A 17966-nucleotide genomic window follows, 5' to 3' on the forward strand; every position below is an offset into this window, starting at 1 on the left:
TGGATTTCCTTAGCAACGATGAGCTGTGTTTCCTGCAGAATATAGTCTGATTCGAGGACTGACCCAACGCTGCAGTATGTATTCAAGTAGATCCTTCTGTTCTGTGCCAACCAGTACATTTTTACCGTGTAAACAAGTTTGAATCTGTCCCCGTTGCTCTGTGAAATTTTAATCCCGCAGCTGTCGTGAGAGCCTTCTGTGTCCACACAAACAGAGGTGCTTAGTTTCTTATCCTGACTTTTTGGAAATGTTGTCATGTGATGGCTTAATGAGTAACTGTCCTCAATGTCATGTCTCTTGATGACCAGTTCAGGCTGGGAGCCTGTGGGGTATTCGATCAGTGTCAAGCAGGATTTCGCCCTTCTCTGTTTGGGACACAGAACTGCCAAGTATTTATTCGGTCTCATCCCTACCAAGCACTGTCGTCGACACCAGGGAAACACCGTTTAACCAAAGAGCCAGAGCCTCTGCCTGATGAGCTGCTGGGGTTTCACAATTCAGCTTTGCTTTAAAAAAGCAAAAAACCTAAAAACCTCTCCTCTACTAGACACTGAGCTCTTTAGAATAAGAACACGGCAGATCTTGCTTTTTGTCCATAAAAGTGCTTCTCGCTATTGGACTTACTTAGCAGGTGCTCAGATTTGTTAAATAACACTTTTAAACTATTAATTATACATTAACAACATGGAAATCTTGTGAAAATACATTAAAAATATAATGATGAAAATTAAAATTACCTCTAGTTCACTCCTCAAATATAAACCCTGACGTATTTCAATGTATTTTATTCCAGCCTTTTAAAATTATTTTTCTCCCAGTATTTTCTGTTATTCACAGAAGTGGGGTTATACTGAATATGTAATTTCCCCCGGTCCCATGTTAAAGACATGGCTTTTAGTAATTCTCTAGTATTTCCTTGTATCGTTTATTTAATGCTTCTCTAATAGTGGACATTTAAATTGCTCCCCTTTTATCTTTTAATTGAAGTATTGCTGATTTACAATGTTGTGTTAATTTCTGCTGTAGAGCAAAGTGACTCAGTTATATACATATATATACATTCTTTTTTATGTTCTTTTCCATTATGGTTTATTCTAGGATATTGAATATAGTTCCCTGTGCTATACAGTAGGACCTTGTTGTTCATCCATTCTGTGTGTAATACTTTGCATCTACTAACCCCAAACTCCCAATCCATCCCTCCCCCACCCGCCCCCCCACCTTGGCAACCACAAATCTGTTCTCTGTGTCTATGAGTCTGCTTCTATTTTGTAGATGAGTTCATTTGTGTCATATTTTAGATTCCACATGTAAGTGATATAGTATTTGTCTTTCTCTTTCTGAATGACTTCACTTAGTGTGATAATCTCTAGGTCCATCCATGTAGCTGCAAATGGCATTATTTCATTCTTTCTTATGGCTGAGTAGTATTCCATTGTGTATATGTACCACATGTTTATCCGTTCCTCTGTTGATGGACATTTAGGTGGTTTCCATGTCTTGGCTGTTGTGAATAGTGCTGCTATGAACATTGGGGTGCATGTATCTTTTTGAATTATAGTTTTGTCTGGGTATATGCCCAGGAGTGGGATTGCTGGATCGTGTAGCAACTCTGTTTTTAGTTTTTTGAGGAATCTCCTTACTGTTTTCCATAGTAGCTGCACCAACTTACATTCCCACAAACAGCGTAGGAGGGTTCCCTTTTCTCCACACCCTCGCCAGCATTTATTTGTAGATGTTTTTGTTTTTGTTTTTGTTTTTTTTTTGGCGGTACGCGGGCCTCTCACTGTTGTGGCCCCTCCCATTGCGGAGCACAGGCTCCGGACGCGCAGGCTCTGCGGCCATGGCTCACGGGCCCAGCCGCTCCGCGGCATGTGGGATCTTCCCGGGCCGGGGCACGAACCCGTGTCCCCTGTATCGGCAGGCAGACTCTCAACCACCGCGCCACCAGGGAAGCCCTGTAGACATTTTAATGATGGCCGTTCTGACCAGTGTGAGGTGGTACCTCATTGTAGTTTTGATTAGCAATTCTCTAATAATTAGCGATGCTGTAAGTTGCTCCTCTTTTAAATACCATTGTGACGAGCATCCCGGGTATATGAATTATTAATGACATTCCTGAGTCTCTCCTTAGGATGGGTTCCTAGGAATGGAATCAATCCATCAAAGGGTATAAACTGTCCATCCATCTGCTTCTCAACTCAAGAGGTTATTCCAGTGAAATGGCCGGGAGTCCACGGGAGGCCCAGCCTCAGTGACCTCTTGCCAACGTGGGGCCCCAGACATGTGAACAGGTTAGCAGACTAATTCCCAGTTTATACTGGGTTCCAACTCAAGCCTAGACAGCTGGCTTTGTAGTGCAGTTATTCATATGTGAATGGGTATTTTATATCCACTTTGTTACGCAATGATATCTAAGTGATTTAAATAGTTTCTTCTCACAAGGAGACAGGCATTGTTTATAATGTTTCTCAGTCATCTCTTGTATACGGCAATTGGAGAGATGGTTCTCAAAGTGGGCTTCTAGAAACATCAGTCTCACAGGTACATGCACACACCCATCTAAAGCCTTCCAGCGGGTTCCCACTAGAGTTGGAATCAAACCTGGTCAGTGGTAAGCTTGAGTCTGATCCTGGTCCATAATTACGCTATGGATACAGTAGTTACGGGAGAATGTTAATGATGCCAGGAGGGGGACTGCAGAAAATCTGAACGGGATACTTGTTTCCCACCCACAGGTCTCTGGTCCGGATTGACGGCCTGTGTCTTCTTTCAAACCCTCTTCTACTTGGTGTACATCTGGAGGATAAACTGGAACAGAGCGGCAGAGCAGGTAACAGAGGGTGGGTCCTCTTAGAGATGGGGCCCTGTTGATCCAATGGCAGGTAAGGAATCTTTCATGGTGAAAATGGTAAGAAATCCATTGGCAGCATGACGCACTTTGTTTAGTGAAATGCATCCAACGTGAGAGTTGGGGGCAAAAGGAAATCCTGTGTCAGCACGTTTTCCTCTTAATGTGGAGTTAATTTAGTATCTACCAAGCAGGGCTCAGCCAGAAAGAAAGAGAATTAGCTAAGAAACTATTTTGCTGTTTTGGTGTTGTAGTCTTAGAAAAGCAGTAGTGTTTCCTGATCTGTTGTCTAGTTTTAGGCGTCTTCAAAAGGATCTTTTGGTCCATGGTTTCCTAAGAAATGCAAATTGCTAAGTGCCTGTGATCAGGGAAGTTCTTGGGGCAGAACCTGTCCTGCGGGTTGAGGAGTGGATCCTGACCCTCTGGGCGTCTCTGTGTTGAAGTGTGAGCCCCGCTGACTGTGTCCGGGTTTGAGAGGAGATGGGTGGGAGGTCGGCGAGGGGAGGTGTCCTGGACAAAGCCGCGAGGAGGGGCTGAGGCGTGCAAACCGCCACAGTCTGCGTCTTGGCCACCCTCGAGGATTCGCAGCCCTTCCGCCTTTCCTTATGCTGACGTATCATGTCCTTCCTCCCTTCAGTGTGATCGCTGGAGGGAATGAAGTGTACAGGACTTTAAGTTGGACCGTAAACTACCCCTTAGGTGACTGTACCATTTATCTTTAGACTTTGTTCCTTTTATCAGGATTTAGGAGCAGTAAAGGGCACAGTGCGAAAAACATGTTAAGTTTGCAATTATGGCAACAAGTGGCTTTTTATGCCATGTTTGTGAGCTGATATTGGGGTGAAGAATATGGTTTCCAGTGTGGCGTTCTACTGTCACTGGCATTTTCAGGACCAAGCAAGACCGCGCACGATGCTGTCACCTGTAGCGTAGTTTCCGAGGGAGCTTAACCACAGTTTAACAGCAGTGAACTGGCCTCACCTGACTGCACCTGCTTTTACCTCTGTGATGCTTTGTTCAGGCACAGGTTCGAGCCGGGCTGAGAGGGAGGAAAGAGGCCGTGCCCACCGCGACAGGTAAGTTTACAGGGCCCGTTCTCCAGGGTCCTGATTCCCGGTTCTCACGCCCATGAGCTTCTGCTCCCTCGCGCAGTGCAGCTCGTCTCTGCCCCTAACTGGGAGGCCAACTCTGTGTTCCCCTCTGGAACGTGCTTAATAACCCCACATGTAACAAACCATTTACAACGTAGGCTCATGTCACCTTCAGGAATGCCCTTTACTCAGACTAGCACGTAAGGAAATATCTCACTGTTCTCTGCAAACAGATCTGTCCATCCTAGACAAAGAGGTAGCCGATGGGGTGATCCTACCTGACGTCATCCGACCTGAGAGCCAGACCATGCAGCTGGTGGAGAACAGCTCGTGTGGGGTGGCCACCATCGGGGAGGTCTTGACGGGGGCCCAGCTGATTTTGTATCGCGGGGCGGCTGTAGTTTTAGCTTTTGCTGTCCTGGTAGCAGGAGTTTTAATAAGAGTTTTCACTGACCGTGGCTGAAACGGAATCACCCCAGCCCACAAACTAGCAGTGACAACGACATGCCACACAGGAAGCATGGGAAGTGACCCTGGTCACTGGGACAGTGGTTTTGCTCTCAACTACGTGTGGAGAGGATACCAGTGATGTGTGCTTAGTTATTCTGAAAGTCTGCACGATCTTACTGCTTACTGAAGATTAAGAGTTATAATTTTAAGTGAACTTTTCTCCCAACTGTTAACTCTATCATGGTTTTTAAATCTGTAAATTTGGTTTTCCCGGCTTGAAGTGTTCTTTATGCTGTCAATATCTTTTGTCTTCCAGGAAAGCAGGTCCTCTAACATTAACCGCTGGTCACGTTGTCCTTTTGTTTCTCTGTTACGTGTTCAGTCTTGTTGGTGAGTTTGTACGAAGTGCCGTCTAGTCCAGTCCCAGGTAGTGCCGTGTAAGCTTTTTATTTTTTGCGGTACGCGGGCCTCTCACTGTTGTGGCCTCTCCCGTTGTGGAGCACAGGCTCAGCGGCCATGGCTCATGGGCCCAGCCGCTCCGCGGCATGTGGGATCCTCCCGGACCGGGGCACGAACCCACGTCCCCTGCATCGGCAGGTGGACTCTCAACCACTGCGCCAGCAGGGAAGCCCCCGTGTAAGCTTTTATAAAATAAACACTTTAAAATGCGAGCGCGTACTATTTCTACCTATGTGATAACTTGTAGCTTACTGCCTTTTAAATTTTCGTTAAACTTTTGTATTAATTAAAAAAGAAATCTGTGTTCTCTCCGGCAGCTCAGCCCCCAGATGCCAGCAGGTGTGGCTGCACCTCTCGATGGAGAGTTTTAGAGCCTTTTATAGGGAATTGGACCAACCCAAATAGGAAATCCTAAAAGGAATGACTGACATTGGGCTTCCCCAACACAAAGCCCACTCGATGACCTGGAGAGCAGTGTTCCCCTGGGCCATCTCCCCCCTCTGGCCTGGGGAGGCAAGCGGGCAGAGCTGGTACAGACCAGTCAGAGGAGACAGCGGCTGCAAGGTTCAGGGAGAGCACCAAATATTGTCACCATGCTACAGAATAGGATGCTGTGGGATAAAACAAACACCCAGGAAAGTTTTGAGATAAAATTCATGTAAAATTAACCTTTTAAAGTGTATAATTCAGTAGCATTTAGTACATTTAGTGATTTTTGGTTTTTTAAAAATTATTATACCATCTTGGTGTGAAGCGTCTCACTGTCATTTTAGTTTGCAGTTCTAATGCACATTACTAATGACATCATCATTGCATAGGTTTACTGGCCATGTGTGTATCTTTTTTGGAGAAATGTGCCCATGTGTACATTGAGTTGTTTGTTGCAAGAGTTTGTAATACACTCTGGATGCTGGGTCCTTATCAGATGGGTGGTTTGCAGTATTTTCCACCCCCAATTCTGTAGCCCATCTTTTCACGTTCTCAATAGTGTCTGCTCTATGAACAAAGAGTTTTTAATTTTGATGAAGCCCAATTTATCTATCTATCTTTTCTGTTGCTTTCATTTTTGTTGTCATATCTAAAAATCCACTGCCACACTGTCAGAAAAAAAATTAAGACTCTTTCCAGTGTGACTTGTTAAGGAGCTTGGAAGTCATCACCCTGTCCTCAAAAAAAAGAGCAGCATGAGTCATTTCTATTCTGCCACCAAACGGGGGGGCTTTTCACGCCAACAACCAATTCTCCAAATCTTCCAACACCAGCAGGATGTGCAGTGATTCCGTTCAACTGTGACACTAACCATGTGTCAGACCCCATGGGTTAAGGGCTCAGTCCCATGAGACTGCCACCCATACTTTTGACTGACTGTCTATAAACTGGGGTTCTTGTGACCCTCTCCTTGTTCAGTAGTTTGCTAGAACAGCTTACCAGGGACTCAGGAAAACACTTCCCATAGGATTACTTGTTTGTTATAAAGGATACAACTAGGAAGAGCCACGTGGAAGAGATGCACAGGGTCAAGTACAGGGGTGATGGTGCTCAGGTGGTCTTTCTGATGACCAGCCGCCCTCCTGAAGCTACGTAGGTGCCCCCCCATGAGTCACGTTATTAGCATTAAACCCTAAACCTGAAACTTCTCTACAAAATAGTCTGTTTTTAAAATGGGCACACGATCTGCATTGACATTTCTCCAAAGATGATGTACAAATTGCCAATAAACACATGGAAAGATGCTTACCATCTTAGCCATTAGACAAATGCAAAGGAAAACTCCAAGGAGATACCACTGCACATGCGCTAAGTGGCTGTAGTAAACACAGATGCAAGCGCTGGCGCAGATGCGGAGAACCTGCAACCCTCAGGCGTTACCGGGAGGAATGCCAGATGGCGCTGCCACACAATTTCACAGTTCCAGGAAGAGTGAAACAGGGTTACCACCTCACTCAGCAGCTGCACTCCTGGGTACATACCCAAAGAGCTGAAAACATGTCCACACAGAAACTTCTACATGAATGTTCCTAGCAGCATTATTCAAGACAGCCAAAAACTGTTTAATGAAATTATAACATTCAAAATGCCCAGTTTTCAATACAAAATTACTGTGCACGCAAAGAATCAAGAATGTATGGCCACTTACCAGGAAGAAAAGGTTAATAGACACTATCCCCGAATGAATACGCCCAGACGGAGACAAAGAAGTAAAGGAACTAGGAGCACGATCTCAACACCGAGAGAAAGTACAGGAACCAAACAGAAATCCTGGAGCTGAATAACACGAAACCCGAAGTGAAAATGTCACTGCAGGGGTTCTGCGGCAGATTGGGGCAGGCAGAAGAAAGCCGGGGAAGTTGAAGGAAGGACTGATCTGACACCAACTGGGCGTTTACAACTTAGGTCAAGTCTGCCACTAACTAACTGGAGTCGACATCAGGTCCCACAAGTTAAAGAACCGCATCTCCAAAAAGACTGCCCTTCAGATGCCAGCCGCGAGTGGGGTCCCCAGGCCAGCCACAAATAGCCAATAAGCACAAGAATAGATGCTGCACATCATTAGCCATTTAGAAAATGCACATTAAAACCACAATGATAGCACTTCACACCTATTATGATGCCTGTAATCACACAGTAAAAAAATTTAAGTAAGTGTTGGTAAGGGTGTGGAGAAAGCTGGAGCCCTTGTGCATTGCTGGTGAGAATGTAAAGTGGTGCAAGCTACTGTGAAAAATAGTTTGGCGCTTCCTCAAAAACTTAAACACAGAAATACTGTACTATCCAGCAATTCCACTACTAGGTTACACCCAAAGGAATTAAAAGCAGGGACTCAAACAGATGCTTGTACACCAGTGTTCGTCACAGCATTACTCATGATAGGTGATGGAAACAACCCAAGTGTCCATCACAAATGTATGGATTTATATGTATACAAAGGAATATTACTGAGCTATAAAAAGAATGAAATTCTGACACATGCTACCACAGGGATGAATCTTGAGAACATTATGCTAAGTGAAATAAGCCAGATACAAGAGGACAAAAATTGTAGGATTCCACTTACATGAGGTACCTGGAGTAGGAAAATTCATAGAGACAGAAAGAATAAAAGGTACCAGGGATTGGGGGGAAAATGGGGAGTTATTATTTAATGGGTACAGGGTTTCTGTTTGGGATGATGAAAAGGATCTGGAAATGGACAGTGGTGACAACTGAACAACAGTGAATGTACTTAATGCCAATGAAATCTACATGAAAATGACAACTTTTATGCTATATAGTAGTACAATAGAAAGGATGAAAGGCAGAAAAATTAATGCTAATATATGTACTGCTGTTCTTGGAAAAAGGAACAGAAGAAGTATTCAAACAAGTAATAGCATGAAGTCTGACACTTTAATGGGTACTCTGTGCCTAAAAAACGAACAAAAATCAATACTAAGAGCCTGATGACAGTTCTGTTCTCGGATGACAAGTAATGTCTAGATCTTTAGAAAGAAAGAGCGAATCACCTACAAAGCAGGAAAAAAAATCAGGTGGCTTCGCAATTTCTTCTGCATAGCTGCATTAATTTCTGGCGGACACTACAGCAATGTCTATAAAGTTCTGAAGCAAGAAAAATGTGACCCAGGACCAACTGTCCCTCAGATGCTCAATAAAGCCAACAAACACATAAACATCCTCAAGCATGTAACACCTCAGCAGATACAGCACCCCTGGCTATTAAAAAAAAAAACTGCTTGCAATCAAAGTAATTCAGGAATTGGACTCTGGTAGAAGGACCGGCAATATGGAAATAAGGAAGTAAGGCTCAAGAACAATGTGAGTTGTGAGCACAGAACAGAAGGTAAACGTAAAGATAATGTTTTTTAAAAAATCAGGAGGCAGGGAATGCAGAGGTGGGAGAAAGCATAAATTATGTTTTCATATCAGTAAATCCTATGGAAGGTTGAAAGGTGGGGTCTAAACAAGCTTTAACTTCTTCCCCCCCCCCGCCCCCCCCCCCGCCCCGGTACGCTGGGCTCTCACTGCTGCGGCCTCTCCCGCCGCGGAGCACAGGCCCAGCCGCTCCGCGGCACGTGGGATCCTCACGGACCGGGGCACGAACCCGTGTCCCCTGCACCGGCAGGCGGACTCTCAACCACTGCGCCACCAGGGAAGCCCCTTCAACTTCTTTTTTTAAATAACTCTTTTTTACACTAAGATATTTAAATTAAATACTGTCTCATTATGAAACCTCACTTGAAATTCAGCAGTTCAGTTTCACTTTAGTCTTTCATTGAATTTAAGAGTAAATTTAATTGCATTTAAAAATAGTACTACAGATAATCCCATTGCTATCAGCTTATTTACTTTCTATCCTCACGTGTATGTACGTATGAGAGAGATCTGGAGTGACATCCACCAAATGTCACAAGTAGTGTTATCTCTGAGAGGAGGAATCTGGAATTATTTTTTTCCTCTTTGCTTTGTATAATTCCGTATTACTTAAATTTTTAAAACTGATGACTAATGTCATTTTTACAAAACAACAGTAAGTTATTTCTTTACAAAGAAGTGGGCCCTTCACGCACTAAGGCCATGAAATATTCAAGAACTTTTCAGGGCAGCGGAGACAAGGACCCCACCAGACACCTCCACCTCCGCTGACCCCCAGCAGGGGCCCACAGCCTGGAGAAGGTCCCTGGACATTCTGAAAGCCAGACTGTCACAGTGTGATCTCAGATTCGTTTTTTTGAAAGTGTGTGACAGAGAGGTTCCCAAACTTCCCTGGTCAGTGGCACCGTTAGTGCCTTAGCAGTATGTTTTTCACGGCACCCTGTGGCCAAAAGACATACGTATTCATTAATTAGTTAAGTTGGTAGTTACTCATAGCCTAACAACTTAGTAGCTATTTTAAAAATAATACACATAAATGGAAAAAAATAATAGTCTTTTTTGTCTCATTCTTAAGTGGACGCCTGCACCTGCTGGGCACTGAACAACTGCTCAGGCCCTGAGGTCAGGTTGGACGCTGCCACCCTCACTGCGTTTTTCACACTCTTTCACACAACTTTTTATCACAGCAACTGCTGAGATAAGTTTTGCAAAGATATGACGACATCATTAAAAAAATACATGCGTTCTAATGTTAGAGCTGTGAAATGCCTTCAGGTGATAGCTTGCGTGGTGTATAACAGGCATTAAGCCTCATTCTGTTTCCCTTGAAATTTTAAAATACTCTGAAATGTGCCTGTGGATTCACTGCTATCCCCATAGCACCTTGGCCCAGAGTTTGGGAACCAAACCATGAGTACATATAAGAAAAAAGTCTGAAAGTATACAGCACATTACAGAGGATACTTCTGAGTGATGGTATTACAGATAGTTTTTACTTCTCTATACTTCTCTGTATTTACTGGAAAAAAAATTATGCATTACTTTTACAATCAGGACAAGCAAACAATTAGGCAGCCACCAGATTCCCAAACATTAAAAATTAAAGCAATATCAAGAGTTCCGTATGATCCAGCAATCCCACTCCTGGGCATATATCCGGAAAAAACAAAAACTCTAATTTGAAAAGACACATGCACCCCAATGTTCATAATGGCACTATTCACAATAGCCAAGACATGGAAGCAACCTAAATGTCCATCGACAGATGAATGGATAAAGAGGATGTGGTACATATATACAATGGAGTATTAGCCATAAAAAAGAATGGAATAATGCCATTTGCAGCAACATGGATGGACCTAGAGGTTATCATACTAAGTGAAGTTAGAAAGAGAAAAACAAATACCATGTGACATCACTCATGTGGAATCGAAAAAAAATGATACAAATGAACTTATTTACAGAACAAATAGACTCACAGAAAACAAACGGTTACCAAAGGGGAAAAGGGGGCAGGGATAAATTGCAAATTTGGGATTAACAGATACACACTATATATAAAGTAGATAAATCAACAAGGACCTACTGTATAGCACAGGAAACTACTCAATATATTGTAATGACCTATAATGAAAATTATCAGTTATAATGTACATATATATATATATATATATAAAACTGAAACACTTGGCTGTACGTCTGAAACTAACACGACATTGTAAACTACTCAAAACAAAGGCCATATCAAGTGTCATCAAGGATGTGAAGTACTTGTAGAACCACTCTGGTTTTTAAAAAAATTAAAAAAAATTTTTTTAGGGCTTCCCTGGTGGCACAGTGGTTAAGAATCCACCTGCCAATGCAGGGGACACAGGTTCAAGCCCTGGTCCGGGAAGATCCCACGTGCCTCGGAGCAACTAAGCCCGTGCGCCACAGCTACTGAGCCTGCGCTCTAGAGCCCATGAGACACAACTACTGAGCCCGCACACCTAGAGCCCGTGCTCCGCAATAAGAGGAGCCACCGCCATAAGAAGCCTGCGCACCGCGATGAAGAGTAGCCCCCGCTCGCCACAACTAGAGAGAGACGGCGCACAGCAACAAAGACCCAACGCAGCCAAAAATAAATAATTAAAATCAATTACAGAAAAAATTAAAAAAAATTTTTTTTGCCACGCCACGTGGCATGTGACATCCTAGTTCTCCCATCAGGGACCGAACCTGCGCCCCCTGCATTAGAAGCGTGGAGTCTTAACCACTGGACCACCAGGGAAGTCCCATGTACAATCACTTTGGAAGACAGTTTGTATTATCTAGTAAAATTGAAGATAAATAAATAAAGCCTATGATTAATTCCATTACTAGGTGTGCTCTAGAGAAAACTGTTCACATGTGTGTGTTGGTACCTGTAGAGGAATATTCACTGCAGCACTGTAATAGCCCCAAACAGAAACCACGCAAAAGCTTGTCTAAGGTAGAATAGATAAGTGTGGTGTCTGCATTCAATGGGATCCTACACAAAAGGGAACATGAATGAATTACAGATCCATGCACTGATGTGGGTGAATTTCACAAACGTAAACCTAAGTTAAAGAAACAAGGAACGAAGGCATATGTAAGAATGGCTCCGTTCAGAAAAGAGGAATGAACATGAAAAACCAAAATACAAAATAGGTTGTTTATGGAAACATTTATAGGTGACAAAACCAAGAAGAAAAAAGAAAGTGTGAGGTGGGTTGGTCCAGGAAAGGGAAGGAAGTAATGGGTCGTAGGACTGATTCATAAACATTCTACATATTTTCCACATGCTTTGCCCATTTTTTTCTATTAGGCTGTTGGTCATTTTTTTCTTGATTTTTAGAAGCTCTTTATGTGAGGGAAATGTCCGTATACAGGGGCTTATCCACTAATAAATATGGCTTCACCAGGGTCCTGGAATCCAACCTGCTTCAGATGAATGACTGTTCCTTTGGGTGAGGAGACAGAAGTGGAAAAGGGCGGGAGATTTCGCCTCCTCTTATGTCTCAGATATGGTTCAAGAAGCAGTAATTATATGCTGTTTTCAAAAAACAGGGGCTCCTTTGGCGGTCCAATGGCTAAGACTCTGTGCTCCCAATGCAGGGGGCCTGGGTTCGATCCCTGATTAGGGAACTAGATCCCACATGTGTGCCGCAACTAAAGATCCCGCACGACACAACTAAGAGCCGGCGCAGCCTAAATAAATATTTAAAACAAACACACACAACTAAAATGAAGAAGAAGCGTTAACAATTTAAAGGTAGGTTTAAAAATTAGATCAAAGTGCAGACTAAACACCTATATCACTCTTCCTCTTGCTTCAAATACCATTAGTGGACTAGACATTTTGAGGAATTCCTAGCTGATGAAAAGCTAGCTGATGGAGTCAGATTGACAGCAAACTAAAGTAGGAGAAGCCAGAGCCCAGATTATAAGTAGAAGGTTACTATAAACAGCAGTTTCCAACCAAACGCCAGAGGATCACCAAGCCAGGTGAAATGCAAACAGCAGAGGTCTCTGGGCCACCCTCAGGATAAGGGATGTACGTTCCACCCGGAGGAGCTGGCGCGACCAGGCCCCTCTCCTTCCTCAGGATACGGAGTTGCTGGCAGCTGCCACAACTTTCTCAACAGAGCACACACTCCACCCGAGGAGCTGGCGGGCTAAGTGCCGGCACCTGGGAATGGAGCGGAGCAGAGCTCAGGGGACTGGAAATTGGCAGGAGCTGCCAGCACTCGGGCTCTGCAGCCTGCCCGGTGCAGTCACACAGGTAGGACGTGTGAGGTGCACACGCTGAAGGAGACAGACAAGAGCCCCACGATTTACGCCTGACAAGATCACCTACCCAGAAAATACAGAGAAGCTGAGAAATTACTGGAGCAAATCAGAGGCTTCAGAAAACCTGTAAGAGACAAGATCAACTTTCAAACCAATAGCTTTCCTATATGTCATCAATTACCAATGAGAACTTGGTTAAAGATCACATGCAAAATAGCAAAAACAAACACACCTACGGAAAATCTAAATACCTATTAATAAGGCCTGGCAGGAAGCAGGCAAAACGCCCGGGAAGACACGTGTATTGATGCTGGTCTCCCCTCGGCAGGAGAAGCAGCTGCCCTACCTTTCCTCGGTTCCTCCCCCGGGGCCCCTGACTCTGGAGCCAGGACTGTGTGCTCAGTTCCCTGTCCCCAAGGTCAAAGGCAGCAGAAGCCAGGAGGCGCTCCCATCCCTCCCAGCCCGCCTTCCACCTCCTCCCTGACAGCTGCCCCGTAGGCCTGCGGCTCCAGCGGCCCCTGGGGTAAATGGATCTGACGAGGTCCGCACACACCTGCTACCGCTTCTGCTCCCTGGCTGAACCCTGACTGACACAGTACATTTCTAAGGTCAAGCCGCAAGGAAAACACTGAATTCTACCGCTTGGGCAGAAGCGTGCTCTCAGCAAACAGGTGGCTGCTGATTGGCAGAGCCAGAAATGGATTTTCGAAAAATTACTGAAAATTTTGCTGTCTCCATGAGTCTTAGCAAGTGTTCCAGAATTATAAATGTCAATATTCTAAACTTCATAGCCTATGTAGAATTACCTGAAATGTTAGCTTCTTTTCACCCAATTTTCTTTATCTCAGTACAGTCAGTAAGTAAACAGTAAGATTTATCCAGAATTAGGTACTTGCACTCAGAAAAACATTCAAAATACTGACCCCATCTTAACTCTGTGTCTTTAAACGAGTTCCTTACTTTTCTCCGTTTGCTCGACTGTAAAATGTGGACAATATATTCCCTACCTCATAGAATTATAGGGACTATACATGAGATGATCATGAAAAGCTGTTTAGCAAAATGCTTACTACAAAGCAAAAATAAATGTTAGCAATTATTATTTTGGTCATTCGTTACTAAAAACGTATTTTTAAAATGGACAAATGTTTGAGGTCTGGTGTCCCTGGGGCAGAACAGGCAAAATGCACATCCACACCCCCCAGAGCTTACGTGGGTGTCTGTGAACACTAGTTTTATAGAAGAGCAAAGAGGAGATTCCCCGAGGGTGTGAGACATATCACAAGTTCCCTTCTACTCCTAGTTTTTTGAGTGTTTTATCATAAAAAGGTGTTGAATTTTGTCAAGTGCATTTTCTGCATCAGTGAAGATGATTGTATGGTTTTTTTCCTCTTCGTTCTATTAATGCAGGGGTGTGTGTGTGTGTGTATTTTTTTCTTTATCCCAGAGACCCTGAGAGCCCCTCCCTTTACTTAATGGTTCTTAATCTGCAAGCCAACAACCTTGGAAAGGTCATTTCAAGGTTGGGTTTCCAGGCACTTCCTGAGCCTTCCAAGTTGTTTTTTTGTGCTTTTTTTTGGCGTTACGCGGGCCTCTCACTGTCGTGGCCTCTCCCGCTGCGGAGCACAGGCTCCGGACGCGCAGGCTCAGCGGCCACGGCTCACGGGCCCAGCCGCTCCGCAGCATGTGGGATCTTCCTGGACCGGGGCACGAACCCGTGTCCCCTGCATCGGCAGGCGGACTCTCAACCACTGCACCACCAGGGAAGCCCCCCCTTTTTTGATTTTTTTAAAAAAATTTTAATTTAATTTTTTTTGGCCGCACTGTATAGCATGTGGGATCTTAGTTCCCCGACCAGAGATCGAACCCACGCCCCCTGCAATGGAAGCGTGGAGTCTTAGCCTCTGGACCACCAGGGAAGTCCCTAATGTGATATATTATATCAATTAATTTTTGTATGTTGCATTTCTGAGATAAATCTCACTTGGTAAATGGTGTATATGCTTTCAACATGCTACTGGATTTAGTTGGCTAGTATTCTGTTGAGGACTTTTGCATCAATATTCGTAAGAATATTGGTCTCTAGTTTTCTTGTGATGTCTTTGTCTGGTTTTGATATCACGGTAATATGCTGACTTCATAGAATTAGTTAGGAAGGATGCCATCCTCTTCCATTCTTTTCAAAGACTTTGAGAACGACTGCTGTTAATTCTTCTTTGAATGTTCGGCAGAATTCACCAGCGAACAATGTGGTCCTTTTTTTTTTTCCTTTTTTTTAATGGGAGGTTTGTTTTATTACTGATTCAACCTCTTTAATTGTTATAAGTCCTTTCAGATTTTCTATTTCTTCTTGAGTTAGTTTTGGTAGTTGATCTGTTCTAGGAATTCTTCCATTTTACCTAGGCTATATAATTTGTTGGTGTATAATTATTCACAGTATTCTTTTACAATCCTTTTTATTTCTATAAGGTCAATAGCAATGTCCCTACTTTCATATCTGATTTTATTAATTTGTGTATTTTCTCTTTTTTTCATATTCAGTCTAGATAAAGGTTTGCCAATTTTCTTATCTTTTCAAAGAAACAACTTTTGGTTTTCTTGATTCTAGTTTTTCTGTTCTCTATTTGTCTATCTTGGCTCTAGCCTTTATTATTTCCTTCCTTCTGTTGGCTTTGAATTTAGTTTGCTTTTCCTTTTTAGTTCCTTGAGGTGTAAAGTTAAGCTGTTGATTTAAGATATTTCGTCTTTTTTTTTTAAACATCTTTATTGGAGTATAATTGCTTTACAATGGTATGTTAGTTTCAGCTTCACAACAAAATGAATCAGTTATATATATACATATGTTCCCATATCTCTTCCCGCTTGCGTCTCCCTCCCTCCCACCCTCCCTATCCCACCCCTCCAGGCAGTCACAAAGCACCGAGCTGATCTCCCTGTGCTATGCGGCTGCTTCCCACTAGCTATCTACCTTACGTTTGGTAGTGTATATATGTCCATGCCTCTTTATCGCTTTGTCACCGTTTACCCTTCCCCCTCCCCATAGCCTCAAGTCCATTCTCTAGTAAGTCTGTGTCTTTATTCCTGTTTCACCCCTAGGTTTTTCATGACATTTTTTTTTCTTAAATTCCATATATATGTGTTAGCATACGGTATTTGTCTCTCTCTTTCTGACTTATTTCACTCTGTATGACAGACTCTAGGTCTATCCACCTCATTACAAATAGCTCAATTTCGTCTCTTTTTATGGCTGAGTAATATTCCATTGTATATATGTGCCACATCTTCTTCATCCATTCATCCGATGATGGACACTTAGGTTGTTTCCATCTCTGGGCTATTGTAAATAGAGCTGCAATGAACATTTTGGTACATGACTCTTTTTGAATTATGGTTTTCTCAGGGTATATGCCCAGGAGTGGGATTGCTGGGTCATATGGTAGTTCTATTTGTAGCTTTTTAAGGAACCTCCATACTGTTCTCCACAGTGGCTGTATCAATTTACATTCCCACCAACAGTGTAAGAGGGTTCCCTTTTCTCCACACCCTCTCCAGCATTTATTGTTTCTAGATTTTTTGATGATGGCCATTCTGACTGGTGTGAGATGATATCTCATTGTAGTTTTGATTTGCATTTCTCTAATGATTAGTGATGTTGAGCATTCTTTCATGTGTTTGTTGGCACTCTGTATATCTTCTTTGGAGAAATGTCTATTTAGGTCTTCTGCCCATTTTTGGATTGGGTTGTTTGTTTTTTTGTTATTAAGCTGCATGAGCTGCTTATAAATTTTGGAGATTAATCCTTTGTCAGTTGCTTCATTTGCAAATATTTTCTCCCAGATATTTCGTCTTTTTAATAAAGATATTTACAGCTATAAAGATCTGAGAACTGCTTTCATGGCTTTCATGCCGTAAGTCCTGGTGTGGTGTTTAATTTGTCTCAAACTATTTTCTAATTTCCCTTGTGTCTACTTCTTTGGACCACTGGTTGTTTAAGGCTGTGTTGTTTAATTTCCACGTATTTTTGAATTTTCAAGTTTTCCTTCTGTTACTGATTTCTAGGTTCATTTCATTGTTGTCAGGGAAGATACTTTGTATGATTTCAATCTATTTAACTAAGAATTGTTTGGGGCTTCCCTGGTGACACAGTGGTTAAGAATCTGCCTGCCACGGGTTCGAGCCCTGGTCCAGGAAGATCCCACAGGCCGCGGAGCAACTAAGCCTGTGCACCACAACTACTGAAGCCTGAGCACCTAGAGCCTGTGCTCCACAACAAGAGAAGCCACTGCGATGGGAAGCCTGTGCACCGCAACGAAGAGTAGCCTCCACTCGCCACAACTAGAGAAAGCCCACGCACAGCAACGAAGACCCAACATAGCCAAAGATAAATAAATAAAATAAAAATAAAAAAATAATTGTTTTAAGGCCTAACTTATGGTCTATCCAGGAGAATATTCTATGTGAACTTGAGAAGAGTGTATACTCTGCCATTGTTGGGTGAAGGACTGATGCGTCTGTCAGCTTTAGAGTGTTGTTCAAGTCTTCTATTTCCTTACTGACCTTCTGTTTAGCTGTCCCATCCATTATAGAAAGTGGGGTACTGCAGTCCCCAAGTATTATTGTAGAACTGTTTATTTCTTTCTCCAGTGATGCTAATTTTGATCAGGCTCTGTTGCTGGGTGAGTATATGTTTACAGTTGTTTTACCCCGACGGATTGACCTTTATCAACATATAGTGTCCTCAGTGACTCCTGTACCAGTGTGACCTAAAGTCTATTTTGTCTGATGCTAGTGTAGCCACTCCAGTTCTCTTTTGGTTGCAATTTGCACGGAATATCTTTTTCCATCCTTTCATTTTCAACCTATTTGTCTTTGTACCTAGAGTCTCCTATAGGCTGCATATAGTTGGATCATGTTTCTTTATCCATTCTGCCAATCGCTGCCTTGTAATTGGA

The 17966-nt window shown here is 43.1% G+C and overlaps 1 protein-coding gene and 1 pseudogene across 2 annotated transcripts in view; one reads left to right on the forward strand and one right to left on the reverse strand.

Annotated features, from left to right (window-relative positions):
- LOC137212253 (receptor-binding cancer antigen expressed on SiSo cells pseudogene) overlaps nt 1-17966 on the reverse strand; it is a 109836-nt pseudogene that overhangs the window by 60272 nt on the left and 31598 nt on the right.
- Nucleotides 1-17966, forward strand: part of LOC137212250 (multidrug and toxin extrusion protein 2-like) — a 352581-nt gene that overhangs the window by 30601 nt on the left and 304014 nt on the right. The window contains exons 8-10 of one of the 2 annotated variants that reach the window (XR_010937412.1): nt 2739-2833; nt 3873-3927; nt 4176-4886. Coding sequence is in view for 1 of the 2 variants with exons in the window: in XM_067715429.1 (XP_067571530.1) it covers nt 2739-2833; nt 3873-3927; nt 4176-4405 (380 nt within the window). In the remaining variant the exon portion in view is untranslated. Of the gene's footprint in view, nt 1-2738; nt 2834-3872; nt 3928-4175; nt 5071-17966 lie in introns of those variants that run through there. The other variant, XM_067715429.1, reaches the window with a different exon arrangement.

The sequence above is a fragment of the Pseudorca crassidens genome, chromosome 19 (assembly GCF_039906515.1).
Source record: "Pseudorca crassidens isolate mPseCra1 chromosome 19, mPseCra1.hap1, whole genome shotgun sequence".
Lineage (NCBI taxonomy): Eukaryota > Metazoa > Chordata > Mammalia > Artiodactyla > Delphinidae > Pseudorca > Pseudorca crassidens.